The sequence below is a fragment of the Ascaphus truei genome, chromosome 3 (assembly GCF_040206685.1).
Source record: "Ascaphus truei isolate aAscTru1 chromosome 3, aAscTru1.hap1, whole genome shotgun sequence".
NCBI classification, from domain to species: Eukaryota; Metazoa; Chordata; class Amphibia; order Anura; family Ascaphidae; genus Ascaphus; species Ascaphus truei.
In genome coordinates, this window is record NC_134485.1 from 221,834,430 (window position 1) to 221,851,115 (window position 16,686).

General features: G+C 39.6%; 1 protein-coding gene across 5 annotated transcripts in view; it reads left to right on the forward strand.

The window, feature by feature from the left end:
• Nucleotides 1–16,686, forward strand: part of SENP7 (SUMO specific peptidase 7) — a 71,494-nt gene that overhangs the window by 42,172 nt on the left and 12,636 nt on the right. For 4 of the 5 annotated variants that reach the window (XM_075590122.1, XM_075590125.1, XM_075590126.1 and 1 more), the window contains 7 exons: nucleotides 899–1,078; nucleotides 2,609–2,871; nucleotides 3,863–3,996; nucleotides 13,305–13,421; nucleotides 14,100–14,222; nucleotides 15,552–15,644; nucleotides 16,060–16,253. In XM_075590122.1, coding sequence (XP_075446237.1) covers nucleotides 899–1,078; nucleotides 2,609–2,871; nucleotides 3,863–3,996; nucleotides 13,305–13,421; nucleotides 14,100–14,222; nucleotides 15,552–15,644; nucleotides 16,060–16,253 — 1,104 coding nt within the window. The remainder of the gene's footprint in view (nucleotides 1–898; nucleotides 1,079–2,608; nucleotides 2,872–3,862; nucleotides 3,997–13,304; nucleotides 13,422–14,099; nucleotides 14,223–15,551; nucleotides 15,645–16,059; nucleotides 16,254–16,686) is intronic. The other variant, XM_075590124.1, reaches the window with a different exon arrangement.

Sequence of the window (16,686 nt, forward strand, 5' to 3'; positions counted from 1 at the left end):
GGTGTGCCAGGAGGCGGAGCGGGAGGCGGGGCTAGTTCCCCACTCCCATTGGATGGGAGCGGTCATGTGACCGCTCCTCCGCTTCCCCGAGCGGCAAATTTCAAACCTGCCTGTCTCTGCAAAGTTTCTCAGCCTCCGCACGCATCAGTGCGCATGCGGAGGGAGAAACTATAGCCGCGCTGATGACAGATGCAGGGGCTTTGTGCATCTGCTCAGCGTGGCTCAGCCCGCCTCAGCAAGCTTAAAACTCACTATGTCCCAGGCCTGAAACACAGCTATGCCTCCAACCACAATCCTGCAAATGCCGACAGTCAGCTTTCAGAAACAAAAAATTACCCAAGTCTCATCTAGCTCTTCTTTGCAAAACATCATATAAAAGTTAACAAAACTGGAGTCTTTTCAGTTTAAAAATAATAATAATAATTTCACAATGTAATACTGTATTAAGCATTTGAGTCCCCCAGGACGTAGTAGGTAATGGGGACTGGCACTCTGGAGTTGCAATGATGTAGTGACTACATCATGCTCAAAGGGCTGTTTTTTTCAGGCTAGCTCTATGGGAACGCAAGACGCGATCTAACCCGTGAGGAAAAGGAGGAGCATCCCTCTTCTGTTTCCTCAAAAACATTCGCTGCGGTCACATGAATGACCCAAATTGTTTTTGTACTCCACACAAATAATATATGATTTCCTGACTGAAATGTGTCTACTATCCCTTTATTGAACACAGCAGTCTAACAGCATACCTTTTAAAATATCGATAACATTTCTCTAGCCCTGGAGTTTAAAATATGTTTTAACTTCTTGCTCCGTAATCTGATTTATTCTCCATCATTTGACCGGGTGTGCCAAAAATAGCACAAATTCCAAACACTCCACTACTTTTTGTTTCTTTCAGTGGCCCTGTTAAAAAGGATTTGTTTGTCAGTGGATACTATGAAGTTACAAAAATATGGTTTGTGGATAACTGATGGTGGAGACTCTGTGAGGAGCAATGCCATCCTTTTCCTTTGGATCGCTGCAGACTATGTTCAGCAAATACTTAACCAACTGGGAACACATAATACAAACCAGACCTGTAAGTATGTTGTGCCTAAAGGATCAAGCAAAATGTTTTCATGTGGAGATGGATTTGGTTTAGTAAACCTAGTAAAACTGCACATATTAAGGCCAGGAATAGAAAAATAAGAAATATTCTTGGTATGTTCACTTTCTCCCATCATTACAATAGTTTAATAGCCTTTGCAGTAGAACACAAGAATGCCAAATGTGTGTATTTCTTACTACGATTTTATGGGAGTTAACTCTGTAATCCCCCTCCCCAACTAACCCTATTTTGTTTTACAGAATTGAAAACGGGGTCCTCCAGAGTTGAGCTGCATCATGTTCAGCCTTGCTCCTCCCTCCTCTGAGTTTTCGAGATACTTACCAGTGAAGTTACCTGTGTGACTTCCTAATAGGAAGTATCCTAGGGGATTTAGATTGCTGCTCCAATAGGAAGCTGTAACAGATGAAGGCGGCTTGCTATTGGCCCGAAATTGTTTCCCCTTGAGGGAGAGTTTAACTTCACCGGAAGGTATCTCTGTAACCCGGGAGAGTCACAAGAGCTGAAAATAGCATGGTTCAACTCTAGAGGACCGTCCTGGTTTCCATCCTGTGAGTAGGGGGTATTACTGCTTTGTTTTTTTAAATCCACCAAAATTTAAAGTACGGATAATAATTATATACTGTATTTGTTTTAAAGGATTACCATGTGTTAGTTAGATGCCATTATCAGGCATTTTTTAAAAATGTATTTAAAGATGGCTAAAATATTAATTGACTCACATAGTATTGGCATTAAACAATGGATGACTTAATATTTTTTTTTTTTTTTATAAACTTGTTCTTTATTTGAATTTTCTTTAAGAAAAGTGGGGGATGGGATACAGAACAAAAAAAGGGTGTTACTTTTAGATTACATACATTTGTATACATATACAGTATAACATATTTAATTGGGTAAACATTAACGACATCACTATAAAGACGGCGTATACAATATTTTATATATATTAATACATATATATTTTTTTTTAATGTTAAAAGGTTGCTTTTTGTTTGTCTAAAAATGTCAAGATTTCTACTGTGCACATATATTGTTTCCAAATTGTTAGTTTATAGAAAAGAAAAAGGATATAAGAACATTTAAACATGGTTAGTTTGTATGTTTATAAATACAGCATATACCTATGAAAAGTCACAATTGGTTTGCTTTGTACTTTAACCTCTTTAAACACAACTGCACAGCTACTTTAGTATTATTTCTATTGTGCTATGCACGTTTTTAAACTTTGGCTAGCAAACTCATAGCCATCTTTAAGCTCAATTATATTCTACTTACCCTTTTTGTATATTATAAATAACATCTCACCTGTGAAACAAAAAACATGTAGCCTTCCCTATTTAATTAGGTTATTTAGTCGTGAAGATCTTAAGTTGTATGGTAATAGCATTGAAGAGACTATTATCAAATAATTAACTACATTTTATGATTTCTGGTGCAGATCAGATCACCTTAACATTGTGCTTCCTTGCTACATTTTTCTCCCATATTTTGGTCCTACAGCTAGATCCAATGAGTTCATATTTCTTGAGCTATGTGACACTCCTACAAAAGAAGAGCAAGACCAGCTAAGTGAGATAATGAAAGAAGTGAGCAAGAACAGCTCGCCTGTTCTTGGAGATGACATGTCCTGGGAGAAGGCTTATCCTATGTTGAAGAATGTGCCCCATACGGAAAGCTCATTTATGGCAAATTGCTTTTCTGAATTTGAAAAACTGCAGCAGCAACCAAAAAGCACACAGGCTCTCCCAGAAATTTTACCACAGGTAAAGAGCTTTAACCGTTGCATTTATAGATATTTTGGTTCATTCACATCAATACGACAAGGATTGAGTTTTTTTTGTAAATGATGCTGGTATGGACCACTATGATGTATGTTCAGTGTATGACATAATTCCTTTTGGAACTCAACACATGGTGAGTGCAGATAAATGAACTCGCTTGAATTAAATGGGAAGAGCTTAGCCAGAGATTGAACACAGGATTTATCCAATGGTTCTGTATGCCTAATTATCAGGCAATAAAAAAACCATACGGATTTCAGGTAGTGAATTAAAAAAAAAACTGAGTTGTTTTTTAAAGACCTGTCACTGTGACACTGCTTCTGTAGGTTTAGCAAGAGAACTGTTTCTTTTGATCGTCTTAAACTATTTATGGTTTGTCTTATTGCGCTGGCATTAATGACACACACAGCTTTAGTACACAGGTAGCAAAACACTTATGGGCTGTTTGTATAATGCATTGTTTTGACCCAGAAAAGGGAGTCAAGTGTTGCTGTAGCTTGTAGTTCAATGTTCCACATTTAACCCATTGCATTTAATAGGTTTTATTAATCTTATATCCTGACACACTTCTGAAAGACTAAACAAGGAGTTGTATTTACTATTTTAAATATTAAATAAAACTAGCCAGGATTGTTACTCTGTGCTACTTTCACTGTCATGTAATAGTAACTTGAGAGTTTTGGTAAGTAACTTTTATCTTGCTTCTTGTTTTTCCTTCTAATGGTTTCTCGTGCCTTAGTATTATTTTTTTTCCTTTTGTACATAAGGAATTCTCAAATAATAGAAATAAACCATAGCCTTCCACTTGACTGTATGATTGGGATAGGCTTCTTCTTAACTGCAGATTCTATTCCTACCTTCCTTAGTTCTGGCTATGATCAATAGTCCTAAAAACTCAAATTAGTGTATCTGTACTCTGCACGTTTTACTCATGTAATCTGGAACCAGCACTTTATTATTATTATTTTTTTAGGTTTCAAAGATGAAACGTACTGCACCTACTTATACTCTTTTACAGAGACACAACAGTGAGGGGTTTTCTGTTTCTCTGGTACCCATGCCAGATAATGGATGGAAGGAAATGCAAAGCAGTGGCTGTCCTCTAAAGTATGTATGAGGATTTATGGCTCAAACAGCAATTCTACTGTCACATTTACATACTTTTATTCAAACTTGATTTTCACTTTCAGCTTACTCAGGTAGTCTGGATCTATAGGAATTTTGCCAAATGTGCCTGTTATTTAAAATGTACTCAGTCCAGTGTTGCTTAGTGTTCTGGGAAAATACACATATTTCTATTTTAGCTGTGTCCATGTGCAAGAAGTATACATGAATGCATACAATGGTTATAGAAAAGGAGTAAACCATGCTTGAATCTATTCTCTATCTAAATTAGCACTTATTCGTAAAAACACAGAATGAGCAGTTGCACACACAAAATGATACCAAAGATAAGCATACTTTTTCCCCTAGTTTCTCACTGTGTAGACCTCAGTTCTGCATGGTTTCACTGAAAAGCACTATTTTACATGCTTTTTAATACATATAACCCTTTTAAAATTGTGATTTATTAATATAATTGTCTTCTGTAGAAATATTCAATAACACTCAAGTAGTTTACATTTTGGTGGTTGAAAACTTAAACATGCTCTTGGTTTACCTTGGTCCTATATGGCATTGCCCCTTTCAGACTCGGTCCAAACAATGTTAAACTAAATCCAAATCATCACCAAAAAATATGTCCTGCAAGCAATGAGAATACAAAATTAAACATAATCACGGATGTGACTGTCTCTACAGAATATCTCTTCTAAAGCCTACAATGTGCAGGTTCATTCTTACAAAACTGTTGGTTTTAATGTGTCAATCCTCTTCACACTGAAACCCAACATGCATGTTATCAAATATAAATACATAACACTTTGGGCATAGCGTAAGTGTGCATGAAGTTACAATTGGCCATATATATATATATATATATATATATATATATATATATATATATATATATATATATATATATATATATATATATATATATATATATATATATATATATATATATATAAATACGTTGCAAGAAAGGGGGATGTTCAAGAAACATCCTGTTCTGGGCTAAATCAAATCTATCACTAAAACTCTCTTCTGCTTAATTATAGTTTAAACAGAACACCCATAGTTCCTATCCAAGACATCAACAATAGTTATTCGGTGGGAAATTGTAATCTAGATGAGAGAACCAGAACATGTTGTGAGCCCTAAAGACTATTAAGTTTACTTTTATGAAAGTAATAATTTCCACATGCTGCTCCCCCCCCAATGAAATGTCTGGCGAGTCTCACAGAGATTATCATACTCCCACCTCCAGCGACACCCAATTGCTGGTGAAATTAACTTAAAAATTTTTGTAGTTTCCTTCAAATACAAATATCGCCTCCAGTGGTTGCCAATAGAAATCCACAACGTAATCGTACTTAACAACTTTCTGATGTTGAATTTTTTTTTTCTTTCTTTTTCCCCCCCCTTCTTTTGCAATTACAGACCTGGTGGCCATATTGACCTCCCACACAAGTATTCTTATCTGGGAAATTATGGCATTGGTTTAGTGGCTACTGAGGTATCCCTGTAAATTGGAGCAACCGGGTTGAACTCCCTGGTACCCTCCCCCCCTTCCATCCCCCACATCCCTCCCCCACTTCCCTCCCGAGAGCCTCCAAGTTAAGAAATTGCCCTCCTCACCAAAATAAATGAGCCGCACTGATTTGCTGCTTTGACTTTCCAAATGTACTTCCTGAAGGTGAAACCTAGATGTCACTCGGCACATTTTCACAGCAGTGGATTACGTGTCAGTATGGCTTTACCTTCAATGCAGCTAATTAACTAAATTATTAGTGGTAAATCCTTCTACAGAAAATTAACATTGCTTATTTCAGATGCAAGAAATTGATTAATTACAGGCTTTTCAGTGTGGCATAGTCCTAGTTTTTTTAATTGATCTCTATTACTTATAGGATCATTGAGAACAGCCAAACTGGATGAAGCCCAAGAATTCAGTCCCCACTGATCAAAACAAACAACAATTCTTGCTTTTACATTTTTTATAAATAACACCAAAATAATTAGCTTCTTAAGTAAAGATTGAAGTGTGTGTGTGTGTGTGTGTGTGTGTGTGTGTGTGTGTGTGTGTGTGTGTGTGTGTGTGTGTGTGTGTGTGTGTGTGTGTGTGTGTGTGTGTGTGTGTGTGTGTGTGTGTGTGTGTGTGTGTGTGTGTGTGTGTGTGTTTTCTCTGGCTTTGCATCTGATTCCCATGCTGTTTAACACAGCTTTTAACAGCTAGCATAAGCTTATATGTATATGTGTGTATATATATTTCAATTAATTGTTTTTCTATTCAGGTGTAATTCAAATGTTGGTTATTATTGTTTTTCCTGGGTATCTTTAAACTAATTATACTGCCATCATTAGCAAAAACATCAGTCACAAGCGACATTAGCTGAATATCATAAAAACACTCCAAAACATTTGGTTACTAAGGAGACACCAGTTGAAAAAAAATATTTAAACATTCTTTTGTCTCATTTCTTTAAACATGTTGACAAACACTTACATTTTATTGAACACGCCAATTCCTTTATTTCCGGTTCTTTGTAAGAGGCTCTTCCCCTTAAAGGGACATTCCCGCACAGCGAAACAGAAATCTAAACAACTTACCAGTGTAATCGGCTTCCTTAGGAAATTCAATCAACTCTATAGTAATAGTTTTATTTATTTGCATCCGGTTTAAAATAGAAATTAATATTTATTTTCTCTGGATCTGCTAATTTGAAGCATATTTATTTTTAATTGTTTGACTTGGATTGTAAGCTCTTCAGGGCAGGAACTTCCTTTTCTATTGTTACTTTTATGTCTGAAGCACGTATTCCCATTATGTGTTATATTATTGTGACACGTGTATTACTGCTGTGAAGCGCTATGTACCTGGATGACGCTATATAAATAAAGACATATATACTAATGATGGCTTCATAATTACAATACAAACCATGAACACAATTGTTTAGCCTCTAGTTTTTTAGGACTCCGTCATGTCCCCAAACTGCATTAGGTAAAGATTGTAAAAACCCTCAAACTTTTTTTTCTTTACCATAAAACATTGGAGTTAAAAAAAAAAAAAAAAAAAAAGTGTTCAGTTACCTGTAACCTGTTAAACATGCCACTGTATTTACTAGCTCACTCTTGTCCTCGGACGTACTTCAATGGTGCAACCCCACATAGGAGTAAATGAACTAATGACCGTACTACTGTACGTAAGGTTGCCAGGTGTCTGGTTTTGAACCCAGACAGCCTGGTAATTTGTCCCTCTGTCCGGTAAAAAAATGAGGTAATGCCGGACATGTATGTGTCCGGTATTCTCCCTCTCTAAACGGGCAGCGCGAGTGAAGAGTGGCCGGGTGCAGCTCCTACCTCCGCTTCAGAAGCGGCCGCGTGTCTCCTGCAGGCTGCAGCGTCTGGTAACCAGGGCAATGGGCGGCATAATCTCCATCCCCACCCCCCCCCCCCCCCAAGCCAAGAGAAGACTGACCAATGGGAAGGCTCCACGTCATTAAGGAGTATGCACAGCTCCGCTATATGCATGCTGGGAAATGTAATTTCCTTACAGCTTCATACAGTCTGCAAGGTGAGGGAGGAGGAGAGGGTGCTGGTGTGAGAGGAGGAGTATGAGGGGGGTGGGTGGGATGAGGAGGGTTGCAACAATCTTGGAAGTAGTGGGAGAGAAACATTAAGATCAGTATAGCTCGCCATGTATGACTGTAGGTATATTATTTATAAATTATCTGACCGTTGTCATTGTTTTCAAAATTTAACTCCACGTATGCACAAATTTCTCTATTTAATATTCTATTTCGTAAAAAATGCTGGGAGGGAGCTCAATCCCCAAACCCCTCCCCAGAATTTTTTACGAAATAGAATATGAAATGGTGCAAATTTGTGCATACGTGGAGTAAAATTTAGAAAAAATTACGTTTTGAGCGCGCCGCATTTTTCACCATTCTGTCCAGTATTTTTGGACAAGCCACCTGGCAACCCTAACTGTATGTTTAATGTTGAATCTAGATCACTTAGTCTTTAAGGTGTCAGACATGTATTTTTAAATCGCAACACCAATAAAGAGTATATCGCTCACTAATAAGTGTAAATAGTGGGTATATGTAAATCTGATTTTGCCTAAAGTAACAAAGTAGATACCGGTTGCTACCTATGTGCTGGATTGAAATGTATTTTCAAAACAGAGAGAGGATTATGTTGAAAACCTATCTCTAGCAAGAAGCACATTAGTGGTGCACACCTAGGCTGTTAAAACTTAACATTTATTTACGCCATAATTAATATAATGATGCAAAATCAATTTGTCATCAAAATATGTTGTGTGTGTTGTATTTATTAAAAACTCCATATAGCAGGAGGGTTCTGTGAATAAACTGTGCTTTAAACACATACCCATCTCGGGTTATAATTGTCATGTGATCTATTATATATAACAATCCCACGACGATGGGTGTAATGTATCTTGCTGTAAGGTGATGCAAGTTTAGCTGATATCAGATAACTCTCAGAAGAGTTTGCTGTGTCCTGGTAATGCAATGGGTAAATTTATAATGTGTCAATACCCTAACATACCTAGTTGTTTGCCATGAATATGTGGCATTGCAGTGGGTAAATGGACAATTGGTCAGCAGCACAGCATACCTAATTACTCACCATAGATTTGCTGATATTAAACTGGTATTGTTCTGTTGGTATCAGGCAGCCTAACTATATATAAAAGCCATGACTATCATAGCACAGTTCTAGCATCACTGTATAATTTTACTCTAATCTACTTGGAATACAATAAATACCAGTACTAGTAGATAGAGTGAACAGTGTCCTGCATTAGGTGTAATACACAGAGCAATGAATGGTGAGAGGTAAGTGGATTCATTCTGTGCTGCTGACCCAATGATACCACAACTGCTATTGCATAGTACCACCATGGAATCAGTAGGTAAATTACTCTCCAAATTGACTACCCAAACGGAGGACTATAAAAATGTTGCGTGTCCAAGGACATTAGTATGTTGCAGACAGCTGTTATAACAATATTATTGTACCCAAATGTAGCAATAGATGGCACTTAGAAACAATCATGCACACGGCGGTGCTCAAATTCAGCCAGATACAACCCAGCAGCAGCAGCAGCAGCAGCAGCAGCTTCGATACACAGCCTGGCACACCACCTGAAATGACGTCACTACGTCTTACGCCCTGAACGGAGCTTCGTCACTAGCCCCTGAGTGCCACTTAATTTAAGTGCCTTCGGGAAGTGCACGGGGCCTCTGTAAACCCCGCGCCCTTCTGCACTCAGTCTCACGCCCCCCAGTTTGCGCACCACTGCTATAGTTGAAAACTAAAACACTAACATTTTGTTGAGTGCAATATTTTATTAGTGAGTAAGCCAGTTATTTGTATAAGTGTTTTTGTGAGCTACGTGAGACTGCACCGTAAATAACCAAATTGATATTCTTAATTGGGGATTCAAAACAGTGCTTTCTGCTAGAGGAAGGAAAGAATAAGTGTCACGAGAAGAATATCGTGCTTCTTTCACAGCGTAAAAAGTCCTTGCACAAGATTCAATACCCTTCCACTTATGGTTAGATTGGTGTGTGTGTGTGTGTGTGTGTGTGTGTGTGTGTGTGTGTGTGTGTGTGTGTGTGTGTGTGTGTGTGTGTGTGTGTGTGTGTGTGTGTGTGTCAGTACTGTGTTCGCCGAGCTTTAATAATCAAAAATGAATACACTACAGGCATACCCCGGTTTAAGGACACTCACTTTAAGTACAGTCGCGAGTAAGTACATATCGCTCAACGGCAGCTCACGCATGCGCCTGTCAGCACGTCCTGAACAGCAATACCGTCTCCCTACCTGTACCAAAGCTGTGCGCAAGCCGGGAGACTATAGAGCCTGTTACACATGCGTTATTTACATCAGTTATGCACGTATAGGACGATTGCAGTACAGTTCATGCATCGATAAGTGGGGAAAAAGGGAGGCCTTCACTTTAAGTACATTTTCGCTGTACATACATGCTCCGGTCCCATTGCGTTCGTTAATGCGGGGTATGCCTGTATACCGTTCTGTGGCTAACTAAATGCTTTTATTTGTGCGAGCATTCGAGATACACTGATCTGTTCTTCCGGCGATTGTTACAATGAATGAAGCAAGCAAGGGGTTTACTCAAAAAAGTGCACCTTGGAATGTGACTAGAGCTTATCCCTCCCCCCTCCTGTGTAGTGTTTAATTTATGACTTTAGGTGTTAAATAGTCCCTGAATGTTAGTGATGATGTAAGCGTGTGTGTGTGTATATGTATGCATGTAAATATAAATTGGTAAAGAGCCCACAGTGTATACAGCGCTTTACAAAAGGTGTGTGTGTGTGTGTGTGTGTGTGTGTGTGTGTGTGTGTGTGTGTGTGTGTGTGTGTGTGTGTGTAGGTGTGTGTGTAGGTGTGTGTGTGGTTGGGAGTGTAGATCAATACACACACACACACATTCATTTTTCATTATTAAAGCTCTGCTAACACAGTACCGATACCTCTACACATATATATCTATATATATCTAATTGTTTTACTTTATACATTGAGCAAAAATATACAGTACAAACTAATTACCACCGTACATACTCTTAGAAAACTACAATTTGACGGCAGATAAGAACCACTCTGCCCATCTGGTCGGCCCATTTTCCCTTCTGCTGTAAAACCTCGGACACCATTTGATCTTGGCTTTCTTTAAAATTTAGGTTCACCTTCTGACTATCCCAAGCATTTTTTCCCAATGAAAAGTATTTCCCCTTCCGTGGGTTAAACTGACCTTATAGCACTCTACCACTTCAGGGATGCCTTGTGGCTACAAAGTAACTGGCACTACCAAGGATCTTAATCATTACAGATGCCTGCGGAATATTTGCACAAGGCAAACACGATATGCAAAAGCACAATATTTCTCTGGCATTCTTCACCAGAATACATCAAACCAGAGCTAACTTCTGGAAGGTTAACAACAATATATTCCAGACTTCTAGCCATCAACAGCCGTGTAATATAGCTCAACCCCGTTATAGCGCGATCCGCTATAACGCGGTTTGAGCATGGACCCCGAATATATATATTTTTTTTTACTGCACCCATCGCGCACTGCGCACGACACGCAGCACACACACCCCCTACCTCTGGTGTCATGGCTGCAGGGGGAGGGGGAGGTCAGGGCTGCTGGGGGGTGATCGGTGCGGGGCTACTGGGGGGGATCGGTGCGGAGTTGCTGGGGGGGATCGGTGCGGAGTTGCTGGGGGGGATCGGTGCGGAGTTGCTGGGGGGGGATCGGTGCGGAGTTGCTGGGGGGGATCGGTGCGGAGTTGCTGGGGGGGGATCGGTGCGGAGCTGCTGGGGGAGGATCGGTGCGGAGCTGCTGGGGGGGGATCGGTGCGGAGCTGCTGGGGGGGGGGGGATCGGTGCAGAGCTGCTGGGGGGGATCAGTGCGGAGCTGCTGGGGGGGGGGGGGATTGGTGCGGAGCTGCTGGGGGAAGTGCGGCTGATGGGGGATTGCTGGGGGAAGTACGTCTAGGGCTGCCGGCGCCTCACTCCACCTCATCACTCATTGCCACCGTCGCGTGCACTTATAGTAAATGGCGCGACGGATTGGTCGCGATCGCTGGAAGTCATCTCTGTTTGATTTTCCAGCGACCGTCTCCGGCACTAGAAGTGTAGCCTTAGGCTGGGGCCATAGAGGGGGTAGCAGGGCTGAGGCGCGCTGACGCTGAGGCTCGCCTGATGAAACCTGCGCGATTTCATGCCCATGCAGGCGAGCCAGCGGGCTCGATCGGGAGGTGGGGGGAGACTGAGGGAGGCGGGGCAGTGACGTTGCTGGGCCAATCGCCCGCGACGCACCGACGTCACGGCGCCGTGACGTTGACGCTGCTCCGCGCTGATTGGATGTTTTCAGCCGACAGCTCTCTGAAAAACAGCTTGGCTGTCGGCTGAAAAATCCAGCGCCTCAGCACGCCTGCAGACGCTCGCGTCAGCCCCCTCTAAAGACATCCTCATGGAGGATGCAGGGGCTCAGTGCGGAGCGTCCGCACGGCTCAGCACGGACGTGCCTTCTATGGACTCAGTCTAATAAGCACACAGCCATAGTCTCTCCGACCTTGAACACACTTCAATCTGACTTTTTGAGACTTGAAAATTGGATTTCCCAAAACAAACTGTTTTTAAACACTGACAAGACTCTAACAATTGTATATGAGACCAAGGCTAAATTTCTAAAGCTTCCAATGACTGAGCTCCAGATCAGAACCAACACTAATATCACCCTAACTCCTGTTACTAGTTTTAAATACTTGGGCATATGGTTTGACTCCCATTTAACATTCGGGATGCACATTGATACCCTGACATCCAAAACCTATGCCAAACTAGGTGTACTTTACAGGAACAAATCCTCCCTAAGTCTGCTGGTCAGAAAGCATATCGCACAGCAGATGCTAATGCCAATTATTGACTATGGGGACATAGTATACGGCTCAGCACCCCAAACCCACCTTAGAAAACTTGATATACTACAATTCAATATGCCGTTTTGTTCTCCAATTCAACTACAGCACACATCATTGCGAAATGCTCATAGAACTAGATTGGTCATCACTTGAGTATAGGCACAAAGTTCTTCTTTCCTGTCTTGCCTTCAAATACTTTCTGGGCAAGCTACCAATCTATATGAACAAGCTCCTCACCCCTACCACATGCAGCACTTATCGTCTGAGATCTGACTACAAAAGACGGTGTCCCTAGGTTCAGCAAAGTATCCGGCCGCTCCTCCTTCTCTTACCGTGCACCCCACAACTGTAACAATCTACCAGAGACTCTCACAGCTGCCACCAGTCTAAGTTGTTTCAAAACTAAAGCTGTCTCACATTTTAATTTGGTCTGTAACTGTTACATATGCCTATAATATATGTATAAATATATTATCTCTAACTGTGCATGGTATGTCTTGTATATAATGTATACCCTGTTCACTTGTGTAACTGTGTTTGTAACCATGTATTATTTGTCATTTTAACTATATGTCCAGGACATACTTGAAAACGAGAGGTAACTCTCAATGTGATACTTCTTGGTAATACATTTTCTAAATAAATACATTTTCCCTGAGCTGCCACCCTCCAACTTCAGAGTATGACCTCTTGATCTAGCATTTATCTTTCTCTGAAATATGTTTTCCTCCTGTACTTGGTTGAAACTCTCTTCTACGCAGTACATTTTAAGATCTTTCAGACCATGCACCATTTTAGTAGCCCTTCTTTTTTTCCGTCTTTTTAGATTAATAGTGTATCCTCCTCCCCCAACAAAGCGAGGTTTGGGTGTTACACATGAAGATCTGGAATGCCTGGAGCACGGCGAATTTCTTAATGATGTTATTATTGACTTTTATCTCAAGTGAGTAATTGTTATTTTGTTTAAAACAAATGGTAGAAAAAAAAGGTATATGGTAATTACCTTTCCCAAGTAATGTTGTGGAAGACAAAAGCATGCAGTAAATAATAAAACCCTTGATATCCTTCAGCCATACTAAAAAATAATATTGGATTCTTCTGTTACAGGTGGAAGTCCGTGGGGTACTAGCATGGTATAGCTTTCATTTACAGCCCCATGCTAATCATCACTGACATGCCAGCTGGTCCTTGTTCAACAGAAACATTAGGGAAAGCTAATTCTTGCTGGATTATGTCCTGCGATAAGCAGTTTGATGGAAATTGTATTAACAGATTGTGGATTGATTAAGACAAAATTGGGGGTTGGGGTAAAGGATAATGATTAAGTCGGTGCATTCAATATAGAATATGTTTTCCACGCTGTTTTGATATTACATTTGATGCAGAGGCTGGCTTTTAATTCCATTTGACATTTTTTTTCAGTACCTTCATTCTAAAGCAATCGTAAACTAAAGCCATATTAAAATAATTGATTAGAAATAGTTTCAAAACTCCAGCGCAGAAATGCTTGCAGTGCATATTGATATGGTTGAGTTATTTTAAAATCCGGTGCAGAGAACTTTGTATTCATTATAAAATGGAAATGTAACCTATACTTTTTGCTACGTTGCTGTCGCCATAGGTATCTTTTGTTGGAGAAGTTTCCAAAACCTTTTGCAGAGAGATCTCACATTTTTAGCAGTTTTTTCTATAAGTGTCTGACAAGAAAGGATACTGACACAAGTAACAGTAATCTGAGCATTTCGTAAGTATGTTTTTTAAAATATTGTTTATGGTTTTGTACAAGGTTTTGATATACACGAATCAACACCTTTTTGTTGCTGGAAGCATATGCAACAAGCTGGATATCTTGCATTGCAGCTCCTCCTGAGAGAGGGCTAAGAGCTTTAAGATTAAATACTGGGAGTATTTATTGTAACTAATTTAATTAGTTTTTCTTTCTATAAATAAATAGTTTGGTAGGTGTAAGAGAAGTGTATTTGCTTTATCTGTGGTTAGAAACTGTACTCTGCTAAAGGGGCTTACAAAAAAATATACAAAAGTTTTATATGCAACTATCATCAATATTGCAATATTGCAGAATTACATCTTGTTTGACTATCTTAATGAACAGTAAGGTTGTTCATGGCATTGTAAGTCTGTATTAAAGTCCATTGTACATTATGCATGTTTTAACATTCCATCGCCTTTGTAAGTAAAGTACATGAAAAATGCACCGTTTTGACAAATACAGGTATGAAAGACCTCATACATGTTTCTTTGCCCCACTAGGTGAATAAACCAGTCTGTCTAGTGCAGTGTTTCCCAACTCCAGTCCTCAGGGAACCCCAACAGGTCAGGTTTTAAGGATATCCCTGCTCCAGCACAGGTGGGTCAATCAGCGGCTCAGTCATTTTAATTGAGCCACCTGTGCTGGAGCAGGGATATCCTTAAGACCTGACCTGTTGGGGTTCCCTGAGGTCTGGAGTTGGGAAACACTGGTCTAGTGTATTATTGCTATCCAAATAATTAAATGTATTCATAACCTTTCTCCCCCCCCCCCCCCATCTCAGCCACTTAATGTTGTGCATATGAGACACATCCATGCTTCTGCAACTAGATTAAACGCCTAACCTGTCAAAGGCAGCTACAGCAAAGCAACACACTTTTGTAACGGACAGCGTGGAACAATCAACAAAAAAATGACCTCAAGAAAACTGATCCTAGAATAAAAAAAAGGAAAGGCTGAAATAGGCGCTTTTCTAAAGAAAAGCAAACTGACAGGGATTGCTTAGACAGGAAATCAAACCGCACATACCACAAAATCCCTCCCACGATATAACCGCAAACCACAACTCCAATCCCACAGCTGAACACAGCCAGTTAAACACAACCAGCTGAACACATGCTACAACTGAAAAGCATCGCAGTAATGGCTGACCAAGAGAAGAAATTGCTTATTGACCTGGGACTGAAGTATTGACGCCTTCCATTTTTTTGTGCAACTCCGTTGTCACAGCGTATAGTGGCCATCCACATATTTTGTGTCTTTAACTCTCTTAATTGTGAAATGTAAACATATTAAACTTTACAGGACAGCACAGCGACGACATCAGAGAGTGAAAACCTGGACTCGCCACGTTGACATCTTCACAAAAGATTTCATCTTTGTGCCAGTTAATGAGAAGTAAGCATAACTTACGTTGCTGGTTACAGAATAGATAGTCCATTATATGTAGGAATCTGTTAATGGCTATAAAAAAATAAATAAATAAAAACTCATTACTTGCTTAGAAAGTTCAAATATATATATTAATTAGTTGAAAAACAATGACAAAATATAGAAAAGTCTAGATCAACAACTTACTTGTACCTAGTACAGTTTACAATTTTATCACAAAAGATTACAATAATTTAAAAACGCTCCCAAACATTTGGTTACTATGCAGACATTAAAAGTGAACCAAATATAGAAATATAGAAATATAGAAATATTTCTCTGAACATTGCTTTATTTTATAATGGTGTTCATCACCTAAATATAACCTAATAAACATGCCAATACCATTAATTAATTTTGGTGCCAACTTCTGCATTCGCAGTTCCCATTGGTACCTTGCAGTGATATGCTTTCCTTGGTTAGAAAATGCCGTGTATGAAGATAGGAAGCTGCAGAGCTCCACTCTGCATCAGCCTAAAGCCACAAGGGAGACTGCTGGTTCTGTTATTATATTCAACAAGATGTTGTCTAAGAAAGAAGAAACAATGGACGAGGAAAGCAGCTCTCAATCTGAAGGTCAGTCTTTTATGCGGTGGTTCATCAAGCTCTGTTACGGGTTAACACACCCAACCGAGCGTGAACTCCCTTACTTGCAGGCATTAAATCATAACGGAGCCTGATGAATCTGGGGGTTACGCGAGAGAAGATTGCGAATGGTTCTGTGCTTTTTACTGATATTCGATGACTGTTATTTGTATCTAATCTATTTCCACTTGTTTCAGTTAAACATGTTTGTCATTTAGAAAAAGCATTTGTTTTTAACTGTGTATACTGCAGTTAAATTATTTATGATGTTAAATATATGCTTTTTTTAAAGTTACTGTTGCAGTACGTGTCTTTGCAGGTAATTCAGCACAGGCCTTTATTCAGAACACTGATTTCTTCTGCGTGCGGGAAAAGGTTTCCATCCCAGACGTTAAAAAAAAAAAAGAAAAATTATATATATATA